The sequence below is a fragment of the Sinocyclocheilus rhinocerous genome, unplaced genomic scaffold, assembly GCF_001515625.1.
Source record: "Sinocyclocheilus rhinocerous isolate Xijiao unplaced genomic scaffold, SAMN03320098_v1.1 scaffold1606, whole genome shotgun sequence".
Taxonomy (NCBI): Eukaryota; Metazoa; Chordata; class Actinopteri; order Cypriniformes; family Cyprinidae; genus Sinocyclocheilus; species Sinocyclocheilus rhinocerous.
The window spans coordinates 310,852-332,739 of record NW_015628313.1 but is presented as its reverse complement, the minus strand read 5'-3'; the positions used below and the strand labels follow the sequence as shown (position 1 = coordinate 332,739).

Below are 21,888 nucleotides of genomic sequence, written 5' to 3'. Positions count from 1 at the left end.
TTTCTAGCATGATCAGCATGTTACTAGCATGTTGCTAGCATGATTAGCAAGTGACTAGCAAGTTACTAGCATGTTTCTAGCATGATCAGCATGTTACTAGCATGTTGCTAGCATGATTAGCAAGTTACTAACATGTCACTATCATGTTTCTAGCATGATTAGCATGTTACTAGCATGTTGCTAGCATGATTAGCAAGTTACTAACATGTCACTATCATGTTTCTAGCATGATTAGCATGTTACTAGCATGTTGCTAGCATGATTAGCATGCTACTGGCATGTTGTTAGTATGTTTCTAACATGATTAGCATGTCGCTATCGGTAGATAGATAGAAATAGTCAGATGATAGATAGATAGATAGATAGATAGATAGATAGATAGATAGTCAGATGATTTCAGTTCTAGCTTGAAAGCTCTAGGAGGAGTAGCGTTCAGAAATTTTAGTCTCATAAGAATAATAATCAATTACGTAATATCCGCGCTATCCGTTTCTGCTTGTAGAAACTATGGCAACAGACACAAAAATGCTGCTGCAGTTAAACTAAATCAATTACGGCAGTCGCAAATAAAATGAAAATGAAATGAAAAGTGTTGACTGCAGCATTAATTTTAGATCTGCTCAAATGTTGCACCACAAATCTTTTTCCGCGTTTTTACAGTGTTGCGCGTTATAACCAATCACACACGAGTCTGTTGAGTTTATGAACGCAGCGGCCAATCAGAGGCGTTTAGATGAGTCATCGCTGAAACACGAGTTTTGTTCAGTGCGTGCGCTTGCTGAGTGTATTCTCTCATCATAAACAACAAAGTTCAGATGTACATATGATGTAAGTAGGAGATTCATTCATCAAACAGTGTATAGACTTTACTGATTATAAGGGGAGTTTTTTGAGAGTGCTTAAACTCACGCTAGACTGAAGTCAGGCATACTGTTCTTTGACAATGTAACGTTAAATATTCTGTGCTCGCTTTCTCTATATAATTTATTCGCTGTTTGAAAGACTTTGGAAGGTACAGGTAATAAAAAAAATAATTCATTACATCCGTGAACATGATTCGGATATCTCTGGATGGTGAAAATGGCATCTCCCATCGTTCCACTCTCCTTCATAGCGGCATCAAGCTTCGCCTTTGTTATTGTTTTGAAAATGCGACCTCTAGCGGCGAAAACTTACATATTGTGCCTTTAAAAGAATGGTAATGTCCATGGGCGTCGCTAGGCCATTTTTAGGGGGGCTATAGGTGTGTGTTTATCGATAGATTGTTATAATATCTGCATCTGTGCAGTTCTTTGTCATAAAGACAGTTTACAAAATATCATGGGGGAGCAATAATCGGTTCCCCATCTACTGTAGCCTAAGTTTTGACTGCGTTCATCTCTCACTGGGGGCTGAGCCCCCCTAAAATGAAAATCCTAGAATCGCCCCTGGTAATGCCTACGAATTGCTCCTGCACATTAGAGAATTATTCAACAGTAATTTATGTATTCATTATTTATTTATTACTTGTATTTAGTTCATTAAATCACAGCTTTTGCAATAAATCAGAGTAGGCCATATCGTGATTGCCGTTTTTCCGTCTCCATATTTAAGACCTTTTCAAATGATAATTAAGTTTTTATACTTTTGACCTTAAATCTGATACAGCTGAATTTAAGAAATGTAAATACTTTTTATAGATTTATTTTGTTCCCATTTATGACATATTCATGGTCCTTTTTCCCCCCAGCGGATTTATTTGTAAAATATTTTGTCTTTTTTTAAACCACCAATAAACCAACTAACCAATTGCCAGATGCATGACAATGTCATGCATCTGCTATGATACTGTCTAAGGACAGCTATCTCTAATAGTTACAAGCACTGAGTCACTGTTTTCTAAGCGCAGAGTTTAACTGAGTTTAACTGCACACATAACGGTTCCCCAGGCCTATGTCCTGCCCAATCCAGTAAACTCCATGACTGCATGTCTAGCCTTAGTGAGAAGCTGTTGTCAGGTATATGTTGCTTATGCTACTTATGTACAATGGCTGTACCATGTATTGCAATTGCTTTTGAGTGTCGCTAGCTTATTTAACATCTCAGCTTATGCTGTGCGCAACGTCGAGAGACCCTCTCGAAAAGGGAATGTCTCCGGTCTCTGACATAACCTTGGTTCCCTGAGAAGTCTGGAATTGTATTTACCTTTGAAAACTGAAGATGAGTACTACTATTATCAATATGATGAAGGTCTCCTATAATCGGCAAAGACCATGGTCCAGGAGGAAAGTTATTCTGCGCTTTATTTTTGATATAATCACTCAGCAAAAAAAAATCAAAAAATCAAAAAAATCAAAATGCTCTTCATATCAATCCACTTGTAAAGGTTCAACAGGTCCATGACTGACACTTCTTGGATTTCTTGGGTAGGTTTACTGTGTTAAAGTGCGAAGGGAGGTCAGCTCTAAGTGGGCAGGGTCCAAATGGGCTGTACACATGGCAGTAGAATACACGGGGGACGTGTGGGACGAGTGAATTGTGTTGCACAATGCTGAATAATTTTCAGTTTAAAAATATTTCTTTTTAAACTCTGCCTTATTCTCAATAAATAATTAGCAAGCTTTGAATTCAAAAAGGCATTGGCTATCACCTGAGAGTAACTGGAGGCATACAAATTCTTATAAAATTCACTATACTGAGTAATTATTGAATGATCATTCGTTATGACCCCATTAATTTTTTATTTATTAATGGTATTATAAACTAAATTCCACTTTTTTTAAGTAATGTGAATTTTGCTCCCCTTTCTCAAGCCATTTCGTCAGGTTTACATTTTACGTGCGAGCTTTGTCACTGTGAGCAAAGTACTGTAATTTCTATTTCGTCTTGTAATTGGTCTAACTCATGTGTATGTAGCATACATTTATATTAGGTTAAATATTTCAAAATAGTCAGGGCAGTTGTACAGTTACATGGAGAACATAAGTTTTGTTTATTTATGTGAATTATTTTCATTTCTGATGACACAAATCCGGTAACAGTCATTTCAACACCCAAGCAATCAATCATAAGATAAATAGGACTACTGTGAAATTTTCAAATTCAAATTACATTTTAAATGACTGAAAATTATCATTACAATAATCTGTTCATAAGGCCAAAAGCAATGTATCAACATATTTGTGTTTTGCTTGTTTTAGTGTGGCACTGCACATAATTCATATGGTTGGGGACAATGAGTGGCCCCCATTTTAATATCCAAGCTGGGCTCCACACTGGCTGGTGAAGAGAAAGTGAAGCACTGCAGCAGAGAGGAGAAAAAGAGGAACAGATCCATCCTTGCCAGTTGCTCCCCAAGACACATTCTCTTTCCTGAAAAATCACAGAAAATACTTTCACGAGTATATTCAAACTTACATGTAATAAATAGAGTAAAGGTTATGTGTATTTGGCATGCATTAAGAGGCGGGGTGTGAAAACTTTTTGAATTTGAAGATCAAGGTAAATTGTACTTAATTTGTCTTCCGGGAAACATGCAAGTATCTTCTGTTGCTTCCGAAGGACAGTATTAAATGGAAAAAAAAAAGATATTTCAACAAAATAAGAAAAATGTGGACATCTTCATCCTGTTCAAAAGTTTTTAATGCATCGTGTTTCCTTCTGGAGCATCAGTGAATGTTTGAACCTTTTTTAATAGTTGTGTTTGAGCCCCTCTGTTGTCCGCAGTGTGAAAAGATGGATCTCAAAATCATACAGTCACTGCTGGAAAGGGTTCAAATATGCAAAAGATGCTGGAAAACTGAAGAATCTGCAGGACCTGGAGGATTTTTCTGAAGAACAGTGCCCAGTTTAACTGTTCAGTACAAACAAGGGACTCATGAACAACCATCACAAAACAAAAAAACAGTCGTGGATCTATACCTAGAGAAAAAGGTAAAAAGGTATCTCTCAGTTCCTGCTGTGAACAGATCCAAAGTACAGAAGCACAAGTTCTCCACATCAAACCCAGCAGCTGTGTTGTCTTTAAGCAAACAACATGAATGAGGGTGATTATAACATAACATCCATTTTTACAAGCATACCAGAGCATTCCTGTACCAGAATACTTACTGACACCCCCTATAAGAAAGGGTCTTACTTTTTCCATCTCAGCAAGGAAGCAGTCAATGTAGTCTTGAGGATTTGATGGATCATAATCCACTCTGCACATTCACCTTCCCTCGAACAAAGTCAATCACCTTGTTCAGCGGAAGAAATATTTTGTGGTGTGGTCCAGGCACTCACCGCATGTGCCATGGGAAGGAGTTGTAAAGCTAAACAACATGCAAAACTGGCTCAATATAAAATGTCATTTAGTACAGTTTATTTTAAACACTGTATGGTGTCTATATGCACTACTCAAAAAAAAAAAAAGTGAAAATGTTTACTTGAACCCAGATGCTTCTTTCTAGATATAAAGTGTTATGTCTTCATGTAGACAAGAAGCGAATTTTGGATGGGCTTTTGGTACATGTGCTGACTTTTTAACGCGCACTTTATCCCCTTTTTGAAAAGAAAAGTGACGCACACGATGCTTGTGGTCAAAGCGAGATTTCATGACATCCTGACGTGATGAAACACGCTTCTGCAGTTGTTTAGGCTCATGACCAGAAGGTGAGGGTTTCAGGACATTGAGGCGGGTACGCATTTTCCTTCCATGAAGTAATTCGAAGGGGGAAACGCCTGTCACAGCATGAGGTGTAGCGCGATAGATCTGCAGGAAGTCAGTCACTGTTGTTTTCCATGGTGCTGATTGTAGGATTGCTGATTGAATTGTACTCTTTAGAACTCTGTGGAAGCGTTCAATAGCTCCATTTGCAGCAGGATGATACACTGATGTGCGAATGTGCTTAATGTCTCTCTCTTTCAGGAACGCAGCGAACTCTGGGGAAGTGAACTGAGGCCCATTATCACTGACCAAAGTGGTCGGGTTGCCGTGTCTACTGAAGACAGAGGTAAGAAATGCAGTCACCTGTTTTGTTGCAACAGACGCAGTAAAGGCTACCTCGGGCCATTTACTATAATAGTCAGTGAGTGTCAGAGCATATCGACAGTCCCAGACAGCAGTCTCGAAAGGGCCCACAATGTCTATCGCCAGTTTTTCCCAAGGTGCAGAAGGTAAAGGAACAGGCTGGAGTGGAACAGCAGAGGCTTTCGCAGTTTTATCCAGAGAAAGGCATAACTGACAGGCAGTAATTTTCTCTGCCACAAGTGTGTCCATTTTGGGCCACCAATACATTTCACGCAGGCGTTGCTTTGTTCTTACAATCCCCTGATGGCCCTCATGTGCAATGCGGACCAATGACTCACGCAGTTCCCCAGGTACCACCAATCGAGACCCTCTAAACACAAAATCAGCTTGCACACTGAACTCATGTCTGAGTTTGTAGTACGGGCGAAGAACAGGATCCAAAGCAGCAGAAGATGGAGGCCATCCACTCGCAATTTGTGTGCGCAGGGCAGAGAGTTCAGAACAGCGAGCAGAGGCAGCAGCAAACTCATCCTGTGATATGGCAGTCGGACCAGTGGACAGTAAAGCAACAAACTCAGGCTCTGTATCCGACTCAGCATCCAAAGTAAGAGGCAGGGGCAAGCGGGACAGACAATCTGCAGTGTGGTTTTCAGATCCAGCACGGTACTCAACCGTATAGTTGAAACAGAGCAACCGAGCAGCCCACCGGGCTATGCGCATACCAGCTCTATCAGTCCCTTTTGTGGTCAGCAGCGTCGTTAAGGCTTGATGGTCAGTCCGCAGAGTAAATCTGCGGCCCCACAAGTAAGTCCTCCACCTTTCCACTGCCCAAACACATGCCAGAGCCTCCTTTTCAACGGTGGAATATTTCTGTTCAGCTGAGGTGAGTGTTCTGGATGCGAAAGCGACAGTACGTTCCTGACCATCAGTGCATATTTGTGCAAAGACAGCGCCTAGACCATAAGCAGACGCGTCAGTAGAAATGACCACTGGCAGCCCCGGGTCAAATAGTGCAAGAACAGGACTGTGTACCAGTAGCTTTTTTACATCAGCTAAGCTTTGTTGAGCTTCATCAGACTAGCGAAATCCACTCTCATCTCTCAGGCATGTACGCAGAGGCATCACTACGGAAGTGAAATTGGGAATACATTTGTTGTACCATGAGAGAAGACCTAGTAGAGAACGCAACTGAACAGCATCCGATGGTGCAGGTGCATCGATTATTGCCGAGAGATTTTCCTGATCCAGCTGAATACCCTGTGACGTCACCATGTGTCCTAAAAATTCAAGCTCTGCTTTCTGAATTGACATTTAGACTCATTCAGCACCAACCTAGCATCTTTGAGACGTTGTAGCACATTCTCTAGCGCTTGATCATGATATCGTCAAGATTGTCAGCAAATTCACAAGTAGTCGCCAAATCTCTCAATGCAGCAATATATTGCACTACCGTTTCATCTGTCCTCTGCACTTGTTTCCTGAAGGCATGTCTTTCCACGACCACATTTCTTTTTGGAATGAAGTGCTCTTCCAAAGCTTTAATAGCATCTGTCAGATCGTCACCGGTATTGGGCAATGTATAAAACAGTCTCTGACCTTCAGTTCGGAGGCAGTGAAGGAGCAAAGCCCGTTTTCTGGCTTCTGGCCAGGAATCTCCAGTAGCATTGATGACTAGCATGTAGTTCTTAAACATCTTCAGCCATGTTACTAGTGGTATAGCAGGCTCACCGGGACAAGGCAAAAAAAGGACTGGGAAATGGAGCACTTACTGATGCCATCCTCAGGAAATCTTGTAAAAAACGTCCTCGTCGCCAATTTTGTTATGTCTTCATGTAGACAAGAAGCACAAAATTGTGTATTCCTCTTAGTGTAAACTTTAATAACTACCATGAACAAGCAGGATAACATGCTCAGCATTCTTTCTTACTCTTCACACCCTTACTACCTATCTCAATCTAACTCAAGAGGCTGGAGTGCCATCTAGTGGTGCATTAATGTAAGGACATCACATAAAGCCTCATTGATGTTCTTCATCAGAGTCTGGAAGTCATTGTCACTGTTCTCAAATCGATTACCAAACACAAGCACACAGATCACATTTGAGACAGCATCGTTCAGAAATAAACGAGGGTCAAATTGTCGACCTGAAACAGTAGAGCATCATACACTATCATACTTTGATTTCAAACATTATTTTCAATTCTTTTCAGTCGACAAACCTCAGTACATACCTTGTTCATTTGAAAAGGCATCATTCAGACAGGTACATTCAAGATGGTTGGACGGCTCCAGACTTTTCTTTCCCAATCCGAAGGTCCGAAGAGTTGAATGCGCAAATCTCCCCTGATGCTTCCATTTATACCCATTGGCACCAATTAAACCTGTTCACAAAACAGACCTTTTACAGTTGAGTTTACACTATGCTTATTACATCCTATCTGACCAAAATTACTGATCTCTTAATTTTCAGGACACAAGATCCCTTCATAGAATACTCCTCTAAAGCAGCAGATTAACAACATTAAAGGGGTCATATGATGCTTTTTTAAAGATCATTATTTTGTGTATTTGGTATAACAGAATATGTTGACATGCTTTAATGTTCAAAAAACACATTATTTTTCAAATACTGTACATTATTGTAGGTCCTCTATGCCCCGCCTCTCTCAACTCTCTCTCTCTCGCGCGCGCGCGCTCTCTCTCTCTCGCTCGCTCGCGCGCACTCATACTCACACTCTCGCACACTCGCACACACACACACACACACACACACACGAGGCAGCAAAACAACGCATTTGAACAGTCAATACCCACATAGTGAGGTAGATATGTGGGGGCGTGTTAGAACGAGCCTTAGGGGGCGTGGCAGAGTCTTAACTTTGATAAAGAATATCTCTTTGGTTTTGAGACTTTAGTCTTTGCAACTTCAGGGATCTTATCTATGCACAATCAGCTTGTAACACTCCAAAGAGAAAGGAAAACTTGAAATCGCATCATATGACCCCTTTAAGTCACATAGTGTCATTGTGCTTAAATTAGTATGAATCAATAACTGATCATTTATGGTGAAAAATATAAACCACCAGTTAAACATCCTGATATTAGACTTACCTTTGTCTCCGGTGATCTCATAAAATAAAGGTAACAAGGGTCGATCAGCGAGGTTCACACCCTGTTGTAAATACACGTCCTTCATGGGTTTATATCCATCCAACACAACAATTCTTGGTCCAAAATTAATTTTTCTAATAGTTTTAGTCAATTATAATTGAAAACTATTTTTGTAGGCAACAGTGTGCAAGATGAAAAAGCAAACTTTAGCCCAAAAAACGTATAAGCATTTATTAAACATGTTGAACCCTGCTAGGTTTAGCTGGATTAAAGGCAGAGTAAGTGATTTTTCAAAAACACTTTAGAAAACTGATTCGGGCCGAATCGCAAAACAAACTTGTAGCCAATCAGCAATAAGGGGCGTACTCGTAATGTGGAGGAGAGCGCAATCAGTGCATGGGACGGACATTAGCCGAGCCGAGGGACAGAAAGATAGAGATGGCAGATAAAAAACAAAAGAGGAAAACGTCTGCGGAACGATAAGGCAAGAAGTAGGACCCGTGTAAATATCGGATCAGCTTTCCAGCGCTGGAGAGAACTCAAGGAGCGGAGGCCTGCGATCGGACGCTGAGGTTGCTTTGTTTCTTCTCAATAGGTGAGTAACACCATGTCTACAACAGCTAAAGTCTGCCTACACTGGACGCGATCAAACGACCGTTGAAAACCATTTGAAATTTGTGTCAGCACTTCATAAATAGAACCCGGCAGCAGTTTTCTGTTGGGGATTTGTTGCGCTGCGCCGCTCACGTCCGTAGACACGGTGTAACATTGGTTTTACTTTGTTTCACAGAACTAATCGTTGCCTGGGTTGAGTACGTATATGTGGGGCGGAGCTATCAAAATAGGGGCAAGACCCTTTTGGGGCAGGGGCATGTTTGTTTTGGTGATTTCAAATATCAACATTGGCTACCAGAAATCACTTACTCTGCCTTTAAGCTGATCGCCCAGCCTGATCAACACGCCCTAATCAGCCAACAGACTTGACCAAGGTGGTAGACAAGATAACCAGTTAAGACTGATTTTAGCTGCATTTTTCTGACAAGGACATATTTTAAATTTAATTTTTGCAAATACATTTTTTAGTATTATTTGTTGTGGAAACAGTTTACTAATCTATTAATTTAAGGGCAAGCAACGCAATCCACCATAACATGGTTTAGTTGCACTCGTCATTTTTTCTTCTTCTGTTTTTTTCCGTCCAAACTTGTAATTAAAATCGGTTGATCATCGACATCATGCATCTTCTTTTCTTATCTGTCATCGTTGGTGAAAACCTTTGGAACAAACATTCTATGATTAACCTAAAGCCACTACAACTACTTTGCGTTTTTACAGCGAGAATACATTTAGATTATAAAAACTGCAGATGAATCTTCTTGTGATCAATATGAAGGTGTCCAATAATTGGTAAAGACCATGGTCCAGGAGGAAAGCATTTTCAGCGCTTTATTTCTGAAATAATCACTCAGCAATAAAAACAAACATGAAAATATCAAAATAGTCTTGATATCGATCCACTCATAAAGGTGCCACAGGTCCGTGACTGTCATTTCCTGGATTGTTGTCGGGTTTACTGCCTGTAAAGCAAATTAACTGAAATGTCCTTGCTGTCTTGCACAATTTTGGCTCAGATTCTGGTTTATTTTATAATCAGTACTTTATGGTGTGAAAGCCAGCGTTAAGTAATATTCTTATTTTACGGGCATAGCCTGTAGAAGTGAATCACAACCCTGATTTTGGAGTAGCTATCCATAACACCACACAAGTGAATGATGACTCTATAATCAAACAACTCATCAGCTAGTTAGTAGACCTAAAATGAGTGTGCCAGATAAGAGTTTTCAAAGTGCATCTAAAATGTTCATTGTTGAAGCTACTTCAGGAACAAGGTTGGGGAACACTGTTCTAATTTGGACAATTCTGTATGTTGAAATTAAAGGAATATAAAGACTATATTTTCTCATTTATAGATATTAACTCATAAATTGTATTATTCCATATTTTCCAAATGGTTTCTTATCCAAAGTAAATTAGAATACATTCTATTACTTTATTTGATCAAATCATATATGGTACATATATACAGTATTAGAGGCACAAGCAATACGCAGACACATATTTGTGTGAATAGCTTGTCTTAACGTGACAATGCACATAATTGATATGGTTGGGAACATCGAGTGGTCCCCAGTTTGTAATCCATGCTGGGATCGACACCTGCTGGTGAAGAGAAAGTGAAGCACTGCAGCAGAGAGGAGAAAAAGAGGAACAGCTCCATCCGTGCCAGTTGCTCCCCAAGACACACTCTCTTTCCTGAAAATAGAAAGTAGAGAAAAGTACCTTGTATATGCTTTGCAGTTCTGCAAAGTAAGTAGGGAAATAACTGTATTCCAATATTGTGGTGTGAAAGCAGAGTTTTTGTATACCTAGAGAAAAAGGTAAAAAGGCATCTCTTCTCCTGAATTTGCCCTCAGCATCCAGAAAGTGACCCGGGTTAAAAGAGTGAGGCGTCTCCCACTCAAACTCATCAAACAGCACTGATGTCAAACTGCCAATCACAGCTGTACCCTAAAGAATAAAAATGTTTATATAGGATGAGTGGCTATGTACCAGCTTTAGTCTATTAATCAGTCAGACAGTTTAAATCAGTGGTGTCCAATCCTGCTCCTGTCCTGCAGAGTTTAGCTTCAATACTAATTAAACACACCTAAACCAGCTAATCCAGGTCTTGCATAGCTCCAGGAATGTGGTTGGGAGAAACTTTCATGGAGGTGTGTTGGATTTGAGTTAAAGACATTCAGTGCTCTACACTTACTAGTTCTATTGTACCTTTGGAATAGAATATTTTCCTATCAGAGTATCTTCCACAGTAGCCCGGGGCAAATTTAACGGGACAATATTCCAATCCTCTGTATCTCATGAATGACAGCATTGGTGTAGGGCATGTTGTCTTTGTCTGATGAAGATGGCTGTCGTGACCCTCCCACAACACCATCAATCTCCTCCTGAACTTTGGCTGAAAATACAATGTAGAGACAGTCCAAGACAAAACTAAGAGTGTGAGTATATACCACATTTTATGTGCACAAGAATGCAGTTTCTCACAGTAAACTCTCACCCTGTATCTCAGGATATTTTATCATGTAGAGAAGACCCCAGTACAGAGTAGTGGAGGTGGTCTCAGTTCCTGCTACAAACAGATCCAGAGCACAGATGCACAAGTTCTCCACATCAAAACCAGCAGCTGTGTCGTCGTCTTTAAGCTAAACAACATGATTGAGAGGTATTTCAATTCAATAGCCATACATTATTATAACCACAGCATTCCTGCACCAGCACACTTACTAGACGCCCGCCTAAGAAAATTTATTTTAGGCTATACTATACATTTTTGCAACCAGTTATTGGTGTGATTATTTAGTTGTTAAATAAGGAACAAGGAAGGTTTTTTTGTGCCATTTACAGGGAGAATATTATTATTTTTTTGTTGTTTTCCAGTACATCTTGTCTTGGGAGCACTCTTTAATTTTACATCTGTAAGTAGTTATCAGTTAAAGTAATTGGCCTTTATGATGTTGTAGCAGTTGATATTTAAAGATTTCTCTATGTTTGTGTCTTCCAGTGTGACATTCCAATCATACGGAGATGGTGGACTCCAGATGGTTTTCTCTGAAAGGTACTGGACATTTCCTCCCTAAGCCTACCCAATTCTTTATTTTCAACTTTTTGATTATTTCCTTAATTTTTATTGAAAATAAATGCCTTTACGATGTGATACGAGATTTGAAAAGGGAGAAAAAAAAAAGTTCGGCAAAAGGCGGGATCGAACCCGGGTGGATCGCGTCAAAAAGCCAACGACAAGCGCATATCCATCTGCACCACTGGAGCTGATGTTTTACACCCACATTGTTATAATGTTTTCTGAATTGTTGTTGTGCTTTCTGAATTGTTATTTTAATTTTAATTATTTATTAATTTTTTAGACTTGCATTTGCGTTTGTAATTTGTTATTTTGTTTTCAGAATTGGGATTTGCTTTGTACTTCTCGGCCACCGTACTCTTTTTACCCGTTCAACACAACAATTCTCAGTCCGAAAAATCGGATGCTTAAAACGTCTCCATATTTTTCTGCAAACTTAAATATATGGTTTGAAAATGAACACATGTACTACAAATAGTTTAAATACTGTTGAATTTCAGTACACTTTCATCTTCGCAAAGTGGATGTTTCAATTTACCGTTTACACATTCAAACAAGAAAATAAATTGTAGTTACCTTTGCCAACTGAAGATGAATCTTCTTGTGATCGATATGATGAAGGTCTCCAATAATCGGCAAAGACCATGGTCCAGGAGGAAAGTTCTTCGGCGCTTTATTTCTGATATAATCACTCAGCAATAAAAACACACACGAAAATATCAAAATACTCGTGATATCGATCCACTCGTAAAGGCGCAGCAGATCCATGGTGGTTATTTTTTTGGATTGTTAAGGTTCAGTATGTGAATTTAGTAAGTAATAATTTATAATCGAGAATTAATTTACACAGTTAACATGATCTACTCCTTGCGTTGCCTGATATTGGTGTCCTTTGACCGTCTTGGCACAATTTCACGTTCTGAAACGTAATTACGCAATATACATAATGTAGTTCAACATTCTCTCTATTGCGGCGTCCCAATGCGCATATTTGGGCGCATGAACAGGACAGATATGATAATTTGTCATGAACTTTACACTCTTTTGGAACTTTTGGAAAGATGACAAAATCTCATTTGTGTTGTTTAAAGAAGATATTAGGTATTAATTATACCATTTTATTTCCTATTATTATTTCAGGGTTTCTGCAGGTTTGATGATGGTAAATTTAAGCCTTTTTAAAGACCTTTTTAAGGCCAAGTAAATAAATAAAGGAATAGGCCTACATGGAAAGGGACACAATACATCAATATAGTCCTTAAATGTAAAAATTAGTTTATTAGCAACACTTTAAAGTCTGAAAGTACAATGTCTAACATATCTCCATTATGTTCTAATTCATTTTACAAAAAAAAACAAAAACAAAAGGAAATAAAGTACTGTATAAAGTACAAGTACTTTAAAATACTGTACTTCTCGATGTTCGTCCTCATTTTTTTGCCTTGTTTTCCAGTGCAAATGTCTTAAGAGCCTTAAATCAAGATATATTAACTTGAAAAGCAAAATGACATAAAATAAGAAGTCTTGTTTGTTTGTGGAATTGATCAAAATGATGTGAGCTTATGATTGAAACAAGAAGAGATATTTGCCAATGGGCTTAGAAAAATTATCGTAATTCAAAGGAAGTTCTATTGACATATTTGTTCTTGTTTTAAGCATAAAATAACTTAATTTTAACTAAGTCAAATACGTATTGGAAGCCCACTACTGAGATCAGATCAGGTATCATATCAAATTATACACTTTAATCAGGTTAGACGCCATATTGAATTTAACATGGATGAAAACTTGGCTGTGAGGAATAGACTGCCAGTCTTTACATTGCTACACATTGTTTCATGGAGTTTTTGTCTACCGTTTTTTTTATTTTTTTGGTAAAGACGTTTCGTCAGCTGAACAATCGGTATGTTGTACAATCCACTGAATGCATGTACTTCTATCTCTCACAGCTTTGTTTTCATTCCTGTCAATAATTAAATATGGCGCTAGCCTGACTAAGGTCCATTGTAAAATATAAATATATTATACATTGCATCACAAATTTATCAAAAAAATACTTTATCTAATTTACATTTTAGTGAACAAATAATCCCCCTGGTGTAACCTGGTTTTAAAGGCACAATGCTGGTAGCTCACAATTCCCCATTTCTAGGGATTTGAATCAAAAACCTCTGGGTTCCCAGCCCTGATCTTTACCCACTGAGCCAATTCACCCATTTCCACAGCTTTTCAAAAATAAATGGATACATATTCTCTCTGTACATGTCTCATAAACACAAACAATTGATGATCACATATTTGTGTGAATTGCTTGTCTTAGCGTAGCACTGCACATAATTTATACGGTTGGGGACATCGAGTGGTACCCAGTTTGTAATCCATGCTGGGCTCTACACCTGCTGGTGAAGAGAAAGTGAAGCGCTGCAGCAGGGAGGAGAAAAAGAGGAACAGCTCCATCCGTGCCAGTTGCTCCCCAGGACACACCCTCTTTCCTGAAATTAGAAACAAAGAGAAAATACCTAATAAGATTAAATATGGAACTAAATGTATTCCAATATCAAATATTGCGGTGTGGAAGAAAAAAAAAAGTTTAATATTAATATGCAAATCTCCCATGAAAGCATGCTTCTACTGAGCCCTTAAAAGGGCCATGGTGATGGAAAAGAACATTGCAAGAAATAATCACAACTGTAATAAAACAAGGTTGTATTTGTTAGGTCACAATAACATGAAATAATTGCAAGGCATAAAATCTGAATTTTTTTTTACATCGAGAATGGCTTCCATATAATTCATTTCACTCAAAAAGAGTAACTTTTTGTAGGGCTATGGGAAATTCAGCTATTTACAGCACAACTGGAAACTGTCAAAATATATCAGCTGATTACTAGAAAGCAGAGTTCTATACCAAGAGAAAAAGGTAAAAAGGCATCTCTCTTTCTGAATTTGCCCTCAGCATCCAGGAAGTGACCCGGGTTAAAAGAGTGAGGCGTCTCCCACTCGGACTCATCAAACAGCACTGATGTCAAACTGCCAATCACAGCTGTGCCCTAAATCAAAACGAATCAAAATGTTTATGGAGGACCAGTGGTGATTGTTTTAATCTATCAGTCAATCACACACAGTCTGAACTGTCCCAGTGTCCATAAATATACAGTTCTCTACACCCACTATACCTTTGGAATAGAGTATTCTCCTATCTGAGTATCTTCCACAGTAGCCCGGGGCAAATTTAATGGGGCAATATTTCCAATCCTCTGTATCTCATGAATGACAGCATTGGTGTAGGGCATGTTGTCTTTGTCTGATGAAGATGGCTGTCGTGACCCTCCCACAACACCATCAATCTCCTCCTGAACTTTGGCTGAAAATACAATGTAGAGACAGTCCAAGACAAAACTAAGAGTGTGAGTATATACCACATTTTATGTGCACAAGAATGCAGTTTCTCACAGTAAACTCTCACCCTGTATCTCAGGATATTTTATCATGTAGAGAAGACCCCAGTACAGAGTAGTGGAGGTGGTCTCAGTTCCTGCTACAAACAGATCCAGAGCACAGATGCACAAGTTCTCCACATCAAAACCAGCAGCTGTGTCGTCTTTAAGCTAAACAACATGATTGAGAGGTATTTCAATTCAGTCACATTATTATAACCACAGCATTCCACTTACTGACACCTGCCTAAGAAAGGGTCTTACTTTTTCCATCTCAGCAAGGAAGCAGTCAATGTAGTCTCGAGGATTTGATGGATCATAATCCACTCTGTGTGCATTCACCTTCTCTCGAACAAAGTCAATCACCTTCTGCCACAGAGCAAACGATTTTTTGTGCGGTCCAGGCATTTGCCGCATGAGCCATGGGAACATGTTATACAGCTAGAGAAAGAAGAACAAAAGGCTTTAGCTGAGCAACAAAGATGCTAAAGAGAGCAAAATTAACTTATTAAAATATGAAAATGTTTACTTGAGCCCAGACGCTTCCATCCAGATACATAGCCTCATTGATGTTCTTCAACAGAGACTGGAAGTCATTGTCACTGTACTCAAATCGATTACCAAACACAAGCACACAGATCACATTTGAGACAGCGTTGTTCAGCAGGATTTGAGGGTTAAAGGGTCGACCTGGAAATGTTATCATGATAACTGTAAATTAATTCACATTGTGCCTCCAATCCTAAATGTTTGTAGAACAACAAGGTTAGTTTCAGTTCTTTCCATTTCACAAACTTAAATACATACCATTCTCACTTGAAATGGCCTCATTCAGAAAGCAACATTCAAGATGGATAGAGGGCTCCAGGCTTTTCTTTCCCAGTCCAAAGTTTCGAAGAGTTGAGAGTGCAAATCTTCTCTGATGCTTCCATTTATATCCACTGGCACCAACTAAACCTGATCACAACACATTTAAATATTACTTTGCCATTTCTCACTCACTGCCACAAGTACTGATCTCAGAGCAATTTTATGAAAAACCTATTTAAATTGTTCTTTTTCTCTAGTGGCATATGCCTCAATGTAGGTTTGAATTCACCGCGGTCAGTTTATATTGAAACCACCATTCACTATTTTAAATTATATTTACAAGACTGACCTTTGTCTTCGGCCATGTCATAAATCATAGGCAACACGGGTCGATCAGCGAGGTTGTCGCCTTGTTGTAGATAGACCTCCTTCACTCTTTTGTACCCATTCAACATAACAATTCTTGGTCCGAGAAATCGAATGCTTAAAATGTCTCCATATTTTTCTGCAAACTTGAAAATATGATTTGAAAATGAACTCATATAGGCTACTATAAAAATAGTTTAAATACTGCCGAATATCAGTTCACTTCCATCCTCGCAAAGATGATGTTTCGAATTGCATACCGTCACAGATCCAAACAAGAATACTGGCTGTATTTACCTTTGCCACCTGAAGATGAATCTTGTTGTGATCGATATGATGAAGGTCTCCAATAATCGGCAAAGACCATGGTCCAGGAGGAAAGTTTTTCGGCGCTTTATTTTTGATATAATCAGCCAGCAATAAAAAAACACAGGAAAATATCAAAATAGTCTTGATATCGATCCACTCGTAAAGACACAGCAGATCCATGGTCAGGTCAGTATTGCTGCCAGATTAGGTCGATGATTTCCAAAAGTTCCCCCAAGTCCCTCCCATTCCAGGATAACCCGCCCAAAACATTCACTGCCAAAAGAATGTGATAATGTCTGCCATAGCTGCTTTTTACCTCCTTAAAACTAAATAACAAATAAAATTATAAAAATAAATAAATTTCCCAGACAGGAGAAAATACAGATTAAAACATGGCAAATACAGCAAATTAGCAAATATGACCAAAAATGTTTCTACCCAAACAAGTAGAAAATATTAAAGGATGACAAACTGCAAACGATAGTCATGAAAATGAACAGACCGTAACCCTCGGAAATCGTTTCATCCTTTACACAAAAAAGGTACAAAAAGGCATGGGCGTAGCTTGTGGGGGGGCCAGGGGGGCCTGGCTCCCCCATAGCGATTTAAGAATTTTACTAAATATTTATTTATAAAGTTTTTTCTATGAAGTAAAAATACATATAATGCAGTTAATAATACATGTAAAAGTGAATACGTAAAAGTTAATACATTTTAAATTGATATTGTAAGTAAATTAATAAATCAAAACAAACTTAACGTCTCCCTCAATCTCATTTGCGTAAGAATTGTCACGTGACGAATCTGCATTTTGGTGGATAATAGACTTAACGGTAATGCTTGCCTGTTGTGCGGAATAAAATTATATTCCGCGCTTTTAACAACATACACAAACTGCAGAGAAATCTGGAGACAACGAAAAACTCCGATGAAATTAATGCCGTGCTTAATGATTCCGGACCAGGACAATCAGATAAAGGTGATCCACAGGACGCAGCCGGGTTAGCCGCACACTACTTTTATGTCTACCATTTACATCCAAATGTTATTTAATTTTCACAGAACACAACCTTTAAATAGATTTTAGAATATAAACTGTTTATCGTCTATTCAATAAGACTAAATAAAAAGTGTGCGCCTCATTGTGCATAACTTGAATCAAGCCCAACAAATGTCTGTTTTAAAAACAGTGGATGAGTAATTCACTCCTTGATTTGCTTAATAAAAGCCTCCTTTGAGATCGTTTTGACAGAGATGTTTATTGTGCATTTTAAACGTGTTTATTGCTAAGTTTAGTGTGACAAAATAGAAGCGCAGCTGTAATTCGTGGGCAATGTATGTGGTTACCATGACAACCTCACGCCCTTGCCACTGCTCTATGTGAATGTGAATATGTAGATTTACTATAGCAAAACTAAAATGTGTTTAAAAGTACGTCTGACCAAATCCACCGGTTCGGTTTGGCCCCCCCCAAACTCAAACGTCAAGCTATGCCTATTTGGTAGTAAAACAAAGAGTTGCACGTTTTATGGGTGCAGAGTGGTGATAATTATTTTGTACAACATTTGCAACTGCTTTTTATCACGTAATTAGAAGCATTAAAAATTAAATTGTGTCATCTGTTATAGGGACTACTGAACAGACATTTAGAAGTTGGTTTTAAAATTCAAAGTATAAAAAAAATAAAGCTCTGTAAACACTTGCATTTAATGCAGGTATGCTAATGAAAAGTTCTACACACGCTTGTGGTCTTCATGCTCTCTTGAACACTTGGACCAAATACAGGAAATACGTCATATAAGTGGTTAAGTGCAAAGACAGCAAGTGCAGGTATTTGGACAAGGGGTGATGCGCTCATCTAGGGTGACCACCCGTCCCGCTTTGCGTTGTACCCTGTTTTTATACAGTCTATGGTTGTACCGCACAACATTTTCACCCCTTGTCCCGCACGTCGCATATTGAGAAAATGTCCCGCATTTTCATCAGTCTGTTGGTTTTTAATTGTCATATTAAGAAAACGTGCATGCGTTCTTTTGCCTTTAAAAAAAAGCTTTTTATTTATTCTTTTTGCGCGCTTCGTCATCGTCAACCGCCTCACACAAATACGTCAGCCATTTTTTAAAAATCCTATCCAATTGTTGAAAAGAAAAAGAGTAAACCCGGTCACTAAGAGGCTGTTACTGCTGTCAATCAAAATGTGGAGCGGGTGATTCCTTGTGTTCCCTGTCAGAAAACAAATTTACCCATGTTCCGGATAATCCGGTAAAGTAAAAGCTATTTTAAGGCGTCATAATGGCAACAAAAAAGAGAAAATGTTATTTTAGTAAAGACTGGGTTAGGACATACCTGGGTGAATGTCTGTGGTTGGCAACATTGCTCAGTGCTACGAAAATACGTTGTAAATACAACGCTTTCCAGAGCGCGCAAACAAATGTGACCGTGGACCACAAACCCAGTCTTAAGTGTAAACTTTTCAAAATTTAGATTTATACATCATCTGAAAGCTAAATAAATAAGCTATCCATTGATGTATGGTTTGTTAGGATAGGAAACTATTTGGTCGAGATACAACTATTTGAATATCTGGAATCTGAGGGTGCAAAAAAATCCTTTAAATTTATCCAAATGAAGTCCTTAGCAATGTATATTACTAATCAAAAATTACGTTTGATATATTGACGGTAGGAAATTTACAAAATATCTTCATGGAACATGATCTTTACTTACTATCCTAATGATTTTTGGCATAAAAGAAAAATCAATAATTTTGACCCATACAATGTATTTTTGGCTATTGCTACAAATATACCCCAGCGACTTAAGACTGGTTTTGTGGTCCAGGGTCACAAATGCGCACTGGAGCATTTACCAAACTGTTTCGCCAATATCCTAATATATTACACTTTTAACTAAGGGTGCTTTTCACTGCGTGAGAAAATGGACGTGTGGCGTGAGAGTGTGAGAAAAGTGTCAATTTCGTGAGTTGGCAGCCCTGCTTTAAATCAGTATTTACATAGCATAACAGTAGTAAATGTATCTGTCTCACACGTGTCCCACATTGTTACATTGAATTACTGTCAATTACCATTCCCACAATTTCCCAAAAGTAAATGGATACATGTTCTCTCTGTACATGCGTCACAAACATACACAATCCATAATCACGTGTTAGTGTGAATTGCAATGTACAGTATGTGGAAAATAATGTGTTTTTTTAACTTTAAACCGCATAAACACATTTCATTACACCAAATACACAAAATAATGTTCTTTTTAGCAGCATCATATGACCCCTTTAACATGGCACTGCACATAATTTATATGGTAAGGGACATCGAGTGGTCCCCATTAAATAATCAAAGCTGGGCTCCACACGGGCTGGTAAAGAGAAAGTGAAGCGCTGCAGCAGGGAGGAGAAAAAGAGGAACAGCTCCATCCGTGCTAGTTGCTCCCCAGGACACACTCTTTCCTGAAAATCAAATACAAACAATCTTTCTCCTATATAACTATAGAAACAACCTATATTCTACTAGTCTGAATCACAAAATTGTTCACTCAAAATGTGGATCCATTTTATAGGAGCAAGAAATTAAACTTTGCTTTTTACATTACAATACAAAATCATCAAAGTATAAATGTGGATTACTAGAAAACGTATTTTCCTGTACCTAGAGAAAAAGGTAAAAAGGCATCTCGCTTCCTGAATTTGCCCTCAGCATCCAGGAAGTGACTCAGGTTAAAAGAGTGAGATGTCTCCCACTCAAACTCATCAAACAGCACTGATGTCAAACTGCCGATCACAACTGTGCCCTAAAGAATCAAAATAGATTAGACTATGTTCAAGATTTTTTTTAAGAATATGAAAATTAAATATTTAACTCTCTGGTATTCCTTACTATTCCTCACAGGGTCACACTAAGACAAGAATATGCTTACTTTTTTTTAAAGGGGTCATATGATGCGATTTCAATTTTTCCTTTCTCTTTGAAGTGTTACAAGCTCTTGGTGCATAAAGAAGATCTGTAAAGTTGCAAAGACTAAAGTCTCAAATCCATAGAGATATTCTTTATAAAAGTTAAGGGTCAACCACGCCTACCTAAAATGGATCGTTCTAACACGCCCCCACATATCTACGTCACAATGTGGGAAGATTTGCATAACGCCGCCCAAATGTAATATATATATATATATATAAGGCTGTGTATTCCCTAGTGGCTTATATGAGTATTTTCAGACATAATTAGTTACTTTTTTTAGGTTTTGTAATTGGATATATTCAGACAAACTTCAAAGACTACTTCGTCGTGTCTGATTTGTAGATTTGACCCCCCAAAATTGCTCTGTATTTTCATTCATTTAACATGGCAGTCATTTTTGATCACAAATGTGACAAATGCCACAAAAGTCACCAAGTTTTGTACTGTTCCGTTGAAGAAATGCAGTAAAAGCTTTTAGCTAAGAGTTTTCTTTCACAAAGCTGCTGAGACAAACTTTTACTAAGGAATAGACAGAAGTCTTAAGCTAAGAGTATAAGTGCAGGGTTGACCTTGTTGCTATGGATGATGTCAGCATGCTTACTAACTATGCACACAGTGATTGGCTAATCGTCTCTGTCAGAGATTTATTCATATAAATATTGTAGAGTGCAATATTATGTTGCCATATTCAAATAAAGGTTTAAAAATGAAAAAATGTTAATTGCCGCATTCAAATAAAGATTTTAAAATGCAGGATAAGCTCATAAGTATATGTTCAGCTAATTGTCAGCCTCTTACAAGTATGCTTCTCATAATTAGTGAATATGCATATAAACAGCCTTTTAATTAACAGAGTAGAATAATCATGGCTGATAGTAATACTTGCAAATGTAAAAAAAAAAAATAATAATAAAAATGGACGCAAGAACAGCGTTACTATTAACAGAGTTACTTCTTGCCCAACTGGTTAATGAAAACAAGGATATAATCAAAGGAAAATTTGGAGTTGGGATAACCTCCAAAACCAAAGGCGATGCCTTTTTAAAAGGACATTATCATCAAATGTTTCTAAAATATTTATGTTCCGATGCAGACAGCCATTTTAGGATAGTTTGTGGCTTGGTCTTAGTGATTTAGGGGTCCTCTTCACTACTCCTAACGTTTCACAGATTTAGGAGCTAGTTTTAG

General features: G+C 38.3%; 1 protein-coding gene and 2 pseudogenes across 1 annotated transcript; all 3 read right to left on the bottom strand.

The window, feature by feature from the left end:
• LOC107737304 (cytochrome P450 2J3-like) overlaps positions 1-12,681 on the bottom strand; it is an 18,635-nt pseudogene extending 5,954 nt beyond the window's left edge.
• A 360-nt stretch (positions 12,682-13,041) lies between these two features.
• LOC107737305 (cytochrome P450 2J2-like) lies at positions 13,042-16,998 on the bottom strand. Its single transcript, XM_016548771.1, has 9 exons — positions 16,712-16,998; positions 16,398-16,560; positions 16,046-16,195; positions 15,768-15,928; positions 15,503-15,679; positions 15,268-15,409; positions 14,978-15,165; positions 14,710-14,851; positions 13,042-14,293 (listed from the first exon to the last, which is right to left on the bottom strand). Exons 1-9 carry the CDS (start codon positions 16,901-16,903, stop codon positions 14,118-14,120), a joined length of 1,491 nt encoding a protein of 496 aa, XP_016404257.1. The 5' UTR covers positions 16,904-16,998; the 3' UTR covers positions 13,042-14,117.
• A 3,020-nt stretch (positions 16,999-20,018) lies between these two features.
• The window catches only part of LOC107737329 (cytochrome P450 2J2-like), a 6,148-nt pseudogene continuing 4,278 nt past the window's right edge, over positions 20,019-21,888 (bottom strand).

Excerpts from the sequence above, each read along its gene's own strand:
- LOC107737305 (XM_016548771.1), bottom strand. The coding sequence starts at position 16,903 with ATGGATCTGCTGTGTCTTTACGAGTGGATCGATATCAAGACTATTTTG. Across the intron at positions 16,561-16,711 it reads TTCATCTTCAGGTGGCAAAG|TTTGCAGAAAAATATGGAGA; the intron begins GTAAATACAGCC and ends CATATTTTCAAG. Across the intron at positions 15,166-15,267 it reads AAAATATCCTGAGATACAGG|CCAAAGTTCAGGAGGAGATT; the intron begins GTGAGAGTTTAC and ends TTGTATTTTCAG.